This window comes from Simochromis diagramma, unplaced genomic scaffold (assembly GCF_900408965.1).
Source record: "Simochromis diagramma unplaced genomic scaffold, fSimDia1.1 OVJJ01000707.1, whole genome shotgun sequence".
Taxonomy (NCBI): domain Eukaryota; kingdom Metazoa; phylum Chordata; class Actinopteri; order Cichliformes; family Cichlidae; genus Simochromis; species Simochromis diagramma.
Genome location: NW_024387108.1, coordinates 239,187 through 252,414, shown reverse-complemented (window position 1 = coordinate 252,414; position 13,228 = coordinate 239,187). Strand labels below are relative to the sequence as shown.

The following is a 13,228-nucleotide window of genomic DNA, read 5'->3' as shown; positions in this document are numbered from 1 at the left end:
GATAAATTATCACAAGATAAAGTTGCAAGAGCAGCATGAATAGTGTGTTCAGTTTTATCAATGGTAAAAGTAAAGCCATCAGTGGAAAGTTTTTCCAAATCATCAAGCAAAGGTTTAAGGATAACATGCCAACCACACCGCTTAACGAGAGAATAGCGTACCAATAACGCTAGATGAATGTGTCTCTGCTGAGAAGTGTACCTTTTGTCCAAATTGCCTACAGTGTAATAAAATGCACTAAGTTTGTGTTTGGATCGTTTAGATCCTAGGGGATTAAGTACTTCAAATTCATCCTCATAAAAATGGAGTCGCAGTGCATTTGGGTTATCCTTGAAGAATTGATGATGTCTGAAGATTTCTCCATCAGAGTAATCTGTTAGAAATTCATCAGTTTCCGAATTGCCACTTGAAAAAATGTGATCTTGTATGTCTTCATGAGAAAGATAATTTTTTAGCACCTTATCAACAGGCACATATGAATACGAGCCAACTGTATGACCCACAGAGTCTCTTAATTTGCAATGAACAGGCTCTGTCATGTTGAGCTTTGATTTGCAATGTTCTTTGACCAAATAAGGAGATCGAATAGCTGTTGAAGCCTTCTCAAAAAATTCATTTGAATGCAGGACATTTTTAATCTCTGGACACAAAGACACGTCAAGACCCATTTTCTCTAAATGATATGCTATAAAAGCATAGTAGTTCTCCTTGAAAAAACACATCAGAAAATTTACGTCTTCCACAATTTCTTCCTGAAAAGAGACTGGTAAAGAATTTTTCTCTCTGCACTTAAGAATGAACTTGAAAAGATTGTCTCTGAAATTTATCAAAAATTCATCCCAGGATGGAGGGGTTTCAATATTTTCAGTTGTTTCATTTGCAAATTCATTTGGGTGTGGACTGACTACCTCCTGCTCATTTTCATCTAAGTCTTTATGGGGACACAACACCTGTTCTCTGTGTTTCCTATACACATGTCGTCTGAAAGATTCACATTTTTTGAAGGAAGAACAGCAGTCACTGAATGCACAAGTTATATCAAAATTGGCATCATGGGAATGAATAAGTCCTATGTGCTGAATAAGCTTTGTCAAACTAAAGGTTCTTCTGCCACATTTGGAGCACTGATATGGCTGAGGCATGGTGGTCAATATAGAAGATTTATTTGTCTGGTGACTGTGATTGGCAGAGGCCGGTCCTCACCCTCATCTATTTTCACAATGTACTTTTGGAGAAAAATCAGGGTGTTCTTCAGATGTTTTGGGTAAGCAAGGTTGAAGACAAAATACAAGCAGAAAGAAGAGATGATTCCTTCAAAAATACACGAGCTTCTGCACACTTCACTGCCATCCAACTTCACAATGTTTGGAGCGCTTCTGGAGAACACTGGTTTCCAGTCTTCATGAAGTAGCTGAACAGTTGGATAGGGGGTTTTAGGATGAACCTTTGAAGTCAAAAAAGAAGGTAGAGGAAAGCAATATCTTAGTCTCTTAACAAAAGATACATTTGTTTTCCTTTTATATAGACTAAATATTTTAATACACACACCTCTCCAAGTATGACAAAGAGATCCAGTTTCTCCTTGAAGACGTATGGCAGGAATAAAAGTGCAGCCCTTGTGTCAAGATCTGCCAAAAAAAAAACAAAAAAAACCACAAGATCACCCATGCATTTTATCTGGCATTTCCAGTTACCTATAAAAATTATATAAAATGGAAGCCTTGAAGTTAAAAAAAAAAGCAAATACCTGGTAGGTCATCAGTGAGAGCCCCCTTCTTGCATCAAGGTAGAGCTGGTAGAGTGGGGTTTTCCCTCGTGTAAGGTCAATCACCTTTGCTGCAACACATGAGAGCCCTTCACGAAATCGCTGGCTTACATTACCCGTTGTTGGTTGGATCCACCCGAGTTCGTTGCACAGCTACAAGTAAAAAATTCGCCGCCCCCACCACGATGCCGCCCCGGGCAACCGCCCGTATCTAAAACCGCTACTGGTCCTCCAGACTCATTTCTTAGCAAGCCTGAAGATATAATAATCTCTTTGAAATTAAAAATGTGAAACATAAACCTGCTGGAGAACATCAGAGTCTTATTGTTGTAAATGATGAGAACGAATGAGGATTTTAAAAAGTTCTGAATCCTGCCTTGATACAAGGCCGCCCTCTAGAGAACATATACACTACATGCTTTTTTTATATAAAAACAAAAAAAAAAAGTTAATAAACAAATAAAAAGACTAAAGATATATGCTCAGTGGATTGAAATAAGAAACCTCTCATTGATAATTGATATAATTTCTCTGATAGCGTCAGGTTTCGTGAGCACACCTAAACAGAGGGCGTGTCTGAAGACACTCCGGGAGCCGATCGTCACGAACACCAATGAAAATGAAAACAGACAATGAGACTCTGACCTGATCGGGAGCACTGAGACTGTCTGAGGAAAGGTGAAATGCAGCCATGAGGTATGTCAGTCTGTTAAAAACACTTTACAGCCTGTTTTAACTTCCCCAAAGCTGTTTATAATTTACATCCTTGCATAATGCTTGAATATAATTATACATCTGAGCTGTCTTAATTAACTGACGTGTGTTTGACTCAGTATTCGCAAGTTTTTACTGATGCACCAGGAGCCAGAATGTACATTCGAATATTCAATGTTGGAAAATTTTTCCGGTACATCAGCATTAAATATTATCTAAACCAGGGCTACAAATAAATATAATTTTAAATATGCAAAAACAAAATAACCTTTCTAGAGTTATGGTTACAGACTCTCTTCAACTCCCTACACTTATTTTAATAATCCAAACCCACAATAATCATTAAGTCTTCTCGTGTTTGAGAACTAAGGTTGTTGTTATCGAAATAAAACGAAATGGATGCATATTTGTTTTTACTAATTAAATTTACACTACTTTTCTTGCATAATAGTAACCAATAATCAAATTAAAATAATATTAAAATAAATACTTTAATAAAATAACCAGTAAATTAAAAAATAAAATAAAAAATAAAATAATCAAATATATTAAAATGTCTGAATTGAACAACATAGGAGGTTGATTGCAGCTGAAGCTGCAGGATTAAAACACAAGTGCAGCTTAAATACATGTTCATACTTTGTATTTTACAATAAGAGCAAAAGTAAAGAGGAGGGGAAAGAACAGGACAGGGAGAAAGATGACGGGCTCAGGTTTGTATTCAGTACTAGAAAAAACAGCACAGGAGTATTTCCTGTTTGTGTTAGTATTTGTGTTGTTGGGGTACTAAATAAGACGAGCGCTAAATTCAACCACAAAGTGGTTAAACTATTAGACTGACAAAATGTTTGGCTCCTGGGAATTCTTTTAACTTAACAAGTGAACTGTCTGCTCGTTTCTCCAGAAGTGCTCATCATTGGCATCGCTGACACTGACAATACAACAGGAAGTTACTGACAGCTTCCTGTTTTAATGACAATGTTTTAATGGCAATAAGGAAGTTACGGACACTTTCCGCATGCAAGACGGTACTGATGACAGACATGAGTTTATAATGAAGAGAAAAGGTATCAGTGCCGACTTTCAGAAGTAATCTGCATTATCCGTGTTGTGGTCAATCAAACTTGGTCAGTAATTCACTTTAAAAACACAATAAGTTGAAGTCTGAACGTCAACAGAGAGATCACACTGGACAAGGACATAATTGAGCTTTGCATATTTTTGTTATTACTAAAGTTTTATTTTCAGTCTAGTTTCAGTTGGTGAGTTTATTTTCATTTATTATTCGTTTAATATTTATTAGTTTCAGCTGGGTGGTATTTATAGGGACAGATTAAGGAGGCTAAGAAATAACTCATAGTTGATGGAGGCGTCTCAGTCTTGGGTAACATCCCTGCAAAGCGTTTGCATTGTGTTGTGGTGCCTTGACTTATGAGCTTAATTCGTTCCGTGACGGAGCTCATAACTCAAATTATTCGTATGTCAAATTAATTTTCCCAACTGAAGAAAATTGAAATGCCGCTAATCCGTTTCCCTAAAAAGCAGCATTTTTGTAGATACGTGTAGAAGTGCTACCCTCATATTCACTTGCGGGTCGACTACAAGCACACTTTCGTCACACTATTCATTTCTTTAATTCACTGCACACAATCCACTACTTCTCAGCGCTCGCTTTCTATGAAGTTTTGCAAAACAACTGCGAGTTGCCCGCTGAAAGAGAGCAAGTGAGGCAAGATATGCTGGGCGGATGTTGCGGCCATCACTGCGGTGTTTGCTGCAACAGCTGGCACAAAGGTTTGAGTGCAGTGAAGCTTTGGCTGCGGGCTGTAACACTTCTCTGAGTCATCACCCTGAATGTCCGAGTGTTACAAGACTTAATGTTCGCTTTTAGAAATACCTGCAGAAAAACAGAAACTTGTAGATTCATGCATAAAAACACAAAAAAGTAATTTTATTAATATATGAATGATACTGGATTCACACATTGAGTATAAAGTATAAAATTGAGAAGAAAGAGGACAAAAGTTCTAACCTATAACCCACATGTAAATGAAATTTTAAAATAACTACAAGACATCCAAAAACCAAAGCAGAAAGAAAACCTAAGTTAGGCAGTAGAAAGATACCAGCCTCCTGAGAGGAGGGACAGATCGACTCAGGGAGGTTCGGTTAATAAAGGAACTAACAAGTGAAGAGAGTGTGTTGAGAAGACAGAGAGAAACCTGAGAAGCCGATGAATGAAGAAAATGAGAGGAATAAGAATGAAGAGGATTATTAAGGGGCAGCACTATCCAGAAACATGATGGCTTTAACATCTGGATTTGCACGGAGAAGGAAGAATAAAAATCAAAAATATCAAAAATTTAATTAAAGTATACAATATCATGTCATTTATTCTAATGGATGATAAAAAATGTTGAGTTACTTGGACCTTTTGAACCATAAAGCATAGCTGTGTTTTTGAAAGTCCATGGAAAATACAGAAGCATCATCACAGTCAAAAGAACTGTGCAATAAAATTATGACATTTAAAAACGCACAAAACTTACTCAAGGTAAAATTTGAAAACAATGTCTTTTTAAAAATGTAAACCTTGTGTTATCTGAAATCAGATATCAAGCGATAATGCATCTACTGATCACTGATGACAATTGTTTCTTGATTTCCAGTCTCAGCTGATGGAGACCACTGAAGTGCAAATCAAGCAATGAAGAAAAAGCGGTATTACAGTTAAAGATGAAACACGGAAACAAGACAAGAAATGCATTCAAAGAAAGCTCAGACTCACCAAAGGACAGAGATGGATCTAAAAAGCCACAAAGAAACAGAAAATGAGAGAAATGAGACCTCTGACACAGCTACTGTTAGAGTGCTCCAGCTTTTCACCACTATCTCTACCTTTTACAGACAGTTTCTCAAGTTAAATATATCAACCATAATCAATTCAATTCATAATCCAGACTTTTGTATGTCAAGGCGGCACAATGCACCGTTTTTATCATCACGTAAAACTGAACAAACTCCAGCTCCCACCTTCATTAACTCTTCACTCTGTACTCTTCCAAAGTTTGATCCTTTCCCCCCACAGTCAACCTCAGCAAAACTCAGCAGCACAACTGTGGAACAAGACAGGAAGCCTTTACCCTCGTTGTGTCACAGTCTCTGCACCTCACAGGACTCTGCTTGTTCCACGAATGACAGAATTGTTCTAAATCAACTACAGTTACCTGAGCTAAAGACTCCGGACTCCACCTCCACTACCTTTTCTTCTGTTTCTCCTGTTAGGCATCTTTACACACACTTGTTTTTTTCTTCTGCATCAGTTAAAGGCGACTCCACCGCCACTACTTTTTCGTCCCCTGATTTTTGTTGCCTTCAAAGGATTTCCTCACGATCCACCTGGATGAAACCAGGCAGCATAAAGATGCAGCAATACAGAACTACTTTACTGCTGTCTCACAGCCTCTCCACCTTACAGGACTCTGCTTTGTGCACTAATGGCAGTAAAAGATATGATTTTTCCACATTTCCTTCTTGCTCCCAGTCCAATATCCCAACTGTTGCTTGTTCAGCTGAATGCAGCCAAGAAGAAATACTAGAAGAAGATACAAGCAGAGTTTCAGTTTCATGGACAGAAGACAAACCAGGAAAAGCAGATCCACCTGTCATAACTGAAGACATCCTACGTACCACAACTCTGCCATATAATTCTGATCTCCAGCTCTCCTCCACAGATTGCTACAGCGTTCCTTCACTGAACAAAATACCAAAGAACAACTCAACACAAGCAGCAAGCTCACCTGACATGAAGTTAAAGGAGTTTTCACCTGCCATCGCTGATGACTCTGATGATGAAACCTGCCTGTTCCAGTGCTCCTGTGCAGGCCTGTACCAGTGCAGTGTGACCGGCCTGGTGTTTTTAATGAAGGCAGAAGGAGACGTGGTTTACAGGACTGTCCCTTGGAACAGGAGGCTGCTGGCCCAACACCACAAGAAGCCTGCAGGACCCCTGTTTGACATCAAATGTCAGCAGCAGTCTGTGTGTCAGCTTTGTCTCCCACACTGTGAGGTCATCTCCACAGGTGGAGGTCAGTTCTTGCAGGTCGCTCATGTGAAGGATGAGGGCATCGAGTTTATTACCCCTCACCAGATAACAGAAAGTCACGTTGTTATAAACCTCACAGGGTTTTCTGGTTACGGTATTGTCAGGGATGAAAACTCTCCCTGTGACCCAGTCCGAGCGTTGGTTCTGCTCTTCTACAAACCTCCAGTTGATCCTGATCTCACATCCTTCCTCAGTGTGCTGTTGTTGCCTAAAAATGTTGTTCTGAGAGATGTGCTGCACACCAGGAAGAAACTAGTTGGAGATGAGAGGTACATAGAGACATCTCCTCACTGTAAACTGCATCCAAAGCAGGTTTACACTCTGTCCACTGTTCCTGAAGATGACTCAGTTCTAGTTCAGCCAATAGAGGCCGAATTTGATGAAGAGTCCTATGACAACTACTTCCCATCCTTCCAGGTGATTTTGGAAAGAAACATGAACAATATTCAGTTATTTATTAGAGACAGCATCAGTTCCACCAGCATGTGGCAAAGACAAGTTTATCTTTTGCCTTCTAGAGTAAAATCGTTCTGTGGGCAAACGCCTTTGAGTCTCTCTCCCAATGAGAGGCTGTTAAATGTACGGAGCTGCTTCATCGATGGGATATCACCGCCTGTTCTCAACAGCCTGCTGGACAGACTGCTGGAGAAAAAGGTGATAACTGATGCTGAGAGGGAGGAAGCAGACGCCATGCAAAACAGAAGTGACAGAGCTCGCTTTGTTATCGACACTGTGAGGAAGAAAGGTGAAGCTGCCAGTTCACAGATGATTGAGTTTCTGTGTGAGCTTGACCTCTTACTCTGTGAACATCTTGGGTTGGTCTGAAGCATCCATGTAAATGTTGCTGCATTTGAGCAGACAGTAAATCACACTTCACTTCAGATTTCTTCAATATAACAAATGATGGGAACCAATTTAACATAATGAGTTGTTTCAACCCTTCTTCCCATTGGGTCTGTACTTTTCCTGGCTCATGCATTTGTGGATTTCTTGCGAGGTGAAGATGAACGTAACATGTTTAAGTTTAGCTGTTCATAGATGTAGAACCGGTGGGATTCAGTGTATACAGTACTTACAATGACATTTCCATAATTCATGGTGAAATTAGTGGCTTTTTTGGAGAATTGATGAATATGTAAATGTATCTATACCAATGAACCATGCAATTTAAAAAGTATAATTAGTATATAATTATCTATTTTAGCTTTACATGTTTACACATATTATATTTTGTAGGTGTCCTCTAGAGTGCAGGCATGTATAATTCAATACAGTTTTATAGCTCCAAATCACAACAGTTGTCTTTAAATTTTAAGGTAAATTCCCTAAAATGATAGAGAAACCTCAATAATTAGACGACCCCTGTGAGTTAGTACTTGACATAATATGAAATGATTACATTGTTAAATGTGTATTTTGTGCTGTAGTTATGTTGGTTTGTGTCATGTTTGTTAAGGGTAACTCCCAGACGGTTCAAGGACGGTTTGAAGGAAGAAAACATGGTGATAAAGTCAATCTTCCAAACAATGGAGAATTTATTAGTTTTGGTCCTATTAGCAAGTTCCAATAATTTTCATGCATTTTCCAGTGACATGTGTAATTGACCAGAACTGTGAGGACAGTGCGTTTGTATAGTGCAACATGTGATAGTATTCTGTGGTTGCATTAATCTGGTGCTTTTGAAAGAAAGGCATCATTGTGGACTTGGATTTTCCCTCTATTTCTGCTCATCATCGTCATTATCATCACAGTGTTGAATCATAATTCGGAGAAAGCTTTGGACTTCCATTATTTGACGGGTAGCTTGCAGCTTCTAGAGACTTTCAATTTTCCCCATGAATTATAAATTTAAGAAAGTGTGGGCTCTATCAAGGAAGCCTGATTACTTCCATTAACACAGAGGTGGAACACATGTTCAGTGCTGTAAGTGTTTATGTCACCACCAACTTTATCCCCCCAAATATAAGAACAAAATCAGCATTAGGTTAGAGTGGGTTAATTAAATAAGTAGAATTGATGTCATTTGATTGTTCTTATTTTCCCTTTTTGCTTTGTTCCTGCCAAACTGCTTTAACAAGATCTGCAAATAAAGTGTAAACTGTGGACATTCACTTGTTAACTCTTTGTGAAACATTAGAGGTATAAATCTGAGTATTAATCTTTATTCCTCCAAATAGCTCTGATTGGTTTCTCTAGCCCTTTTTAAGCAATTTCTTCCCTTGGAGTCTGCAGTCCAGGCTTCTTAAACAAGTGTTAACAAGTGACGCGATCAAGAGGGGAGCTGAAATGACAAGTGTGACTGATTAGATTTGACCTGCGAGATACTCAGGTTTCTTCACACCAAAGCAGCCAGGCTGGGCAGCCAGAATCAGAATGAGAAGACATTATTAATCCCTGGGGAAATTATATGGGTTAAAGTTGCTCCAGTACAGTAACATTAACAAAAACAGATCACACTATTTAGCAATACAACATGTTAAGATATAAGGATTAGGACAATATTTACAAATCACCAAATAATAAAAGGTACCCAAAGATGTGACAGATGTGATTATAAATAAATATCAAGAAAATAGACAGGAACATTACAGAGTAGAAAAGAGCGTGTGTAAAAATGGTCTAACTATTGCAGTGTTCACAGTGTGTTAGATGGAGGAGTTTTACAAGGAGATGGACACAGGAATGATTTCCTGTGTCGTTCAGTGGTGCTTTTTGGTCATCTCAGTCTCACTGAACGCGCTCCTATGGCTAGCGAGCACATCATGGAGTGGGTGGGAGGTATCATCCATGATTGTCTCCAAGCCAAATTGTCAGTATTTTACACGTCGGGAGTGAGAACGGGTTGTCCTTTTCGTGGAGATAATTTCTCCTGCATTAAGGAAAATCCCTTCACGTGGAACAGAAGAGGCTGGAGTGCAGAGAAACTGGTAGAGATGCAGTTATACAGTCTACCTGGGCCCCACAAACTATCAGCTAAAGAGAATAAATAAATTCAATTGCTGCACATTTGGCAGAATAATATTTTAAGATTATTTAAATAATATATATATATATATATTTTAACATTAAATGTAAAGAGTCAAATGGAAGTTTTTCTAAAGATATTTGATGATATTTATATTATGAAAAAATTATGACATTTTAAGTTTTTAGATAAAATAAACATGCACAAAGCAAAAATAAACAACAAGAACACAAAGCTGGAAAACCCAACTAAAATTGACCAAAATCTACTCAAAATACTCCCACACAACAGAACCTCCTCTCTTCCTCGCTGGCACCATAACAGTGGTTGATGATCAGTGATCAGTAGTTTGCTATCTGTCACCATCAAAACACTCCACAAATCCTGCGAATGATTCACTTCCTTATAAACCGAAGCAGAGGTGGGTAGTAACGAGCTATATTTACTCCGTTACATTTACTTGAGTACGTTTTTGAAAAAAAATGTACTTTTTAAGTACCTTTTTTGCACGATACTTTTTACTTTTACTTGAGTACATTTATGAAGAAGAAACGGTACTTTTACTCCGCTACATTTGCAAAATTTGACTCGTTACTTTAAAAAAAATTAGTTTAACATTAGATAACATACCGTCAGTGGAGTTTTCCGTAACTTTTTTACCAATGAGATGTGGCCATGCAGTCACATGACCAGTTTGAAACCGTGGCGGGCAGAGCGGCCCAAGCGTTTCAAAGTAGCGGACACACGGAAAGAAGAAATATGATGGCAGAGTCTACGCTGTTCTATTCTATTTTTTGTGATTTAATGTTTGTTTGTTTTTGTTCATTGCAGTGAACCGAGGATAAGCCTGTAGCTGTGGGACCTTTGGTGAGTCGTTTTTCACAGCCCCTTTGTTGTACAACCAACTTTACACCTTTGAGGCCGACTGTAGGTCATCTACCTATTAGGGTGATGGTTGCTCCTGCGTAGAGCAGGGCAATATGGCCAAAAATATTTATCACTATATATATATTTGAAAATTTGCAACGCGAGACAAAATACGTTACAACTCCACAACTTTATTGGTGCAAAAAAAACCCTATTAATATATTTTCACTTTTCACTTAAGCAGCTGTTTTTATGTGCATTAAAGTTATATAAAAATGTAACAGTGCAAATGCAAATTCCTCGCTGACAGTTTAACCAAAAGGCGTTTCCAGTGGAAACTGGCCGACACATCCTCAGCATAACCATGTAGAATATCCACAAAACTTAAAAAGAGGTTATACACACACAATATGGTAATATTATGGTGAAGCACAGTACGTATCACTCCGCGAGGCTCCTGCCTACGACAGCCGTAACGCTCCAACAATCCATCAAGCGGTGCGGCTTCGTAGCTCAGCAAAGTCGTACTGAAACATTTTACAGATTTGAAATTGACTATTTAGCATAAATGGGAAAAAAACTGTGTATGTAACAAGTATCACCTGGCACTTTTCTGCCTTCTGCCATGTGACTGGCAGAGGAACTTTGAAAACGTAGTGGGTGCATGGGGTGAGGTCAGATCTCTTCTGTGGGAAGTTCCAGAGGCGGTTAACTCACTCTGGTGCGAGTGGGTATATTGTTCGGTAAGAGACTTTTGCCGTGTGTGACCACGAGTTTTAATGGAGGAGTCAATCAAGCGGGGAAATCGATCAATATTGTAGCTATATTGGGTGTTTGTTTTAGATCTGTGATTTTGAATGGTTTAATAAAACCGATGTTTTTATTTGGTAACATTTTAATCTTGTTTGTGTTTTGCAGCTGTTGTTGTGCTGCCTCTGTTGTCCTTTTTTTGTTCTTTTGTTTGATTTGTAATTTTGTTTTGGTTAGTCCGTCCAACCGTAAAGGCTGTTGTGAATGATTGAGGGTCAGTCTTTTAAGGGCAGAGTAACCTCTTTTTCTTTTCGTTTATTTGTTTGTGCCACTTCCCTTTATAAACCCTTGTTGCAGGTCATACATAGCGCCGATTCCCAGCTGTGCTGAGACCCAGATTGTTTGCAGTGCGTGCCACAGGTAAATTGATTGCAGTGTCTCTAATGTGACGGTTTGCTGTGTAGTGTTATTTGCTTCCACCCAGTAGTCCTAGCCTGTTTGGTGCCCTGAGAGAACAGGGTAACTAATGAGAGATTTAATAATTAACATCTGACAAGAAAAAACAACAACAACAAACAAAACAGAAACAAATGAGAGTTCACAGTTCTTAATCATATTAATGATTATTGCATTGACATAAGAAGAACTCTGCACTGCTGCTGTAAAACTCTCAGTCAGCCTCCCTTACAGTCTTATGTTCCTTCGGGTGGCTGTAGCTCAGGTGGCAGAGCAGGTCAGCCACTAATCAGAAGGTCGGTGGTTCGATCCCTGGCTGCATGCCAAATATCCTTGGGCAAGATACTAACCCCATGCTTGTCAGAGGGCCCGGTGGCGCCAGTGTCCGGCAGCTTCGCCTCTGTCAGTGCGCCCCAGGGCAGCTGTGGCTACAATGTAGCTTGCCAATGGGTGAATGACTGAATGTAGTGTAAAGCGCTGTGGGGTCCTATGGACTAGAAAACGCTATACAAATGTCCCTACCATAAAACAATATTTATTTATATTTAAAACATATTGTGTTCAAAAGTAACATCATAGAGTGACCTTTTTCCTTACACATGGCTGCTGTCTAAAGGACCTATACATGATATACCCCTCACAGATGTCATTGCTGCCTTTGTCACTGCCACCAGAACCAGTCTAAAATTCAGTTAAACATATTCAATATTTTTGTATTTTTCTGTGTTTTGTTTATTTTTCAATCATTTTACAACTTTTATTAACTTTTAACGTCATTGAGCTCTGTTCCAAATGCAAACAAGGATTTACACATTTTGCTTCTCACCTCATAATGTTTCAGTTCTAATAAATTAACATGTTTTACAAAGCAAAAGTTTTAATTTAGGCATAAAGTGAATCAGTCTCAACAACTATACTGAAGAATAAGGGCCTATTTGTACTGTATAATGTACTGGTTGCATTTCACAGATGTCAGATTTGTTGTTATGGGTATTATAATGGGGCCCAGTTCACGATCGAAACAAAAATAAAACAAACAAACAAATAAATAAATAATGGTAAAGGAGGCCTAGCAGCAGCTGTACATCCTCCATGTCCGGATGGGGAACAACCAGGACCAAGAGCTGCTGCTGGCCTTCTGCTGCTGGACTGGGTAACCTTCATCTCTCAGGGGTCTCGCACAGAATTTTTGGATTTGACGTTTGAATGAAGGGCTTTTGATGCTGAAATAAAGATTTAAAAACACTGTAAAAATTCAAGGTAAACAAAAAGGACAAATAAGCTTAACGGCATATTTTTTATTACTTAGTTTTTAATGAAGGTTTTACTCTTTTTCTTTTTAAAAAAAACAGAGAAGGAAACAACAAACAAACAAAAAACAACAATAACAAAACAAGCAGTCGACTGAAAAACACAGCGTTTTCCCTAAACAGCAACTCTGACAGTGAGAACATGATTTTATATTCATGAATGACAACACATATACAGATGTATGGGCAGCCTAGGAGAGGCATACAGAAGTTTATATAGATGTGAACAGGCACAAACAGGAAAGAAATATTAATGCTAATTTCGGATAGATTTCAACCACTTGACCGATCTTGTG

General features: G+C 38.6%; 1 protein-coding gene and 1 long non-coding RNA gene across 2 annotated transcripts; one reads left to right on the top strand and one right to left on the bottom strand.

Annotated features, from left to right (window-relative positions):
* Window positions 1-703: 703 nt before the first annotated feature.
* On the bottom strand, window positions 704-1,775 carry LOC120743198. Its single transcript, XR_005698092.1, has 3 exons — window positions 1,748-1,775; window positions 1,549-1,628; window positions 704-1,444 (listed from the first exon to the last, which is right to left on the bottom strand). It is a non-coding gene; the product is annotated as an uncharacterized LOC120743198 (long non-coding RNA).
* Window positions 1,776-3,445: 1,670 nt separating this feature from the next.
* LOC120743185 lies at window positions 3,446-8,695 on the top strand. The gene is made up of 2 exons (XM_040046755.1): window positions 3,446-3,546; window positions 5,149-8,695. Exon 2 carries the CDS (start codon window positions 5,241-5,243, stop codon window positions 7,407-7,409), a length of 2,169 nt encoding a protein of 722 aa, XP_039902689.1. The 5' UTR covers window positions 3,446-3,546; window positions 5,149-5,240; the 3' UTR covers window positions 7,410-8,695.
* Window positions 8,696-13,228: the final 4,533 nt, after the last annotated feature.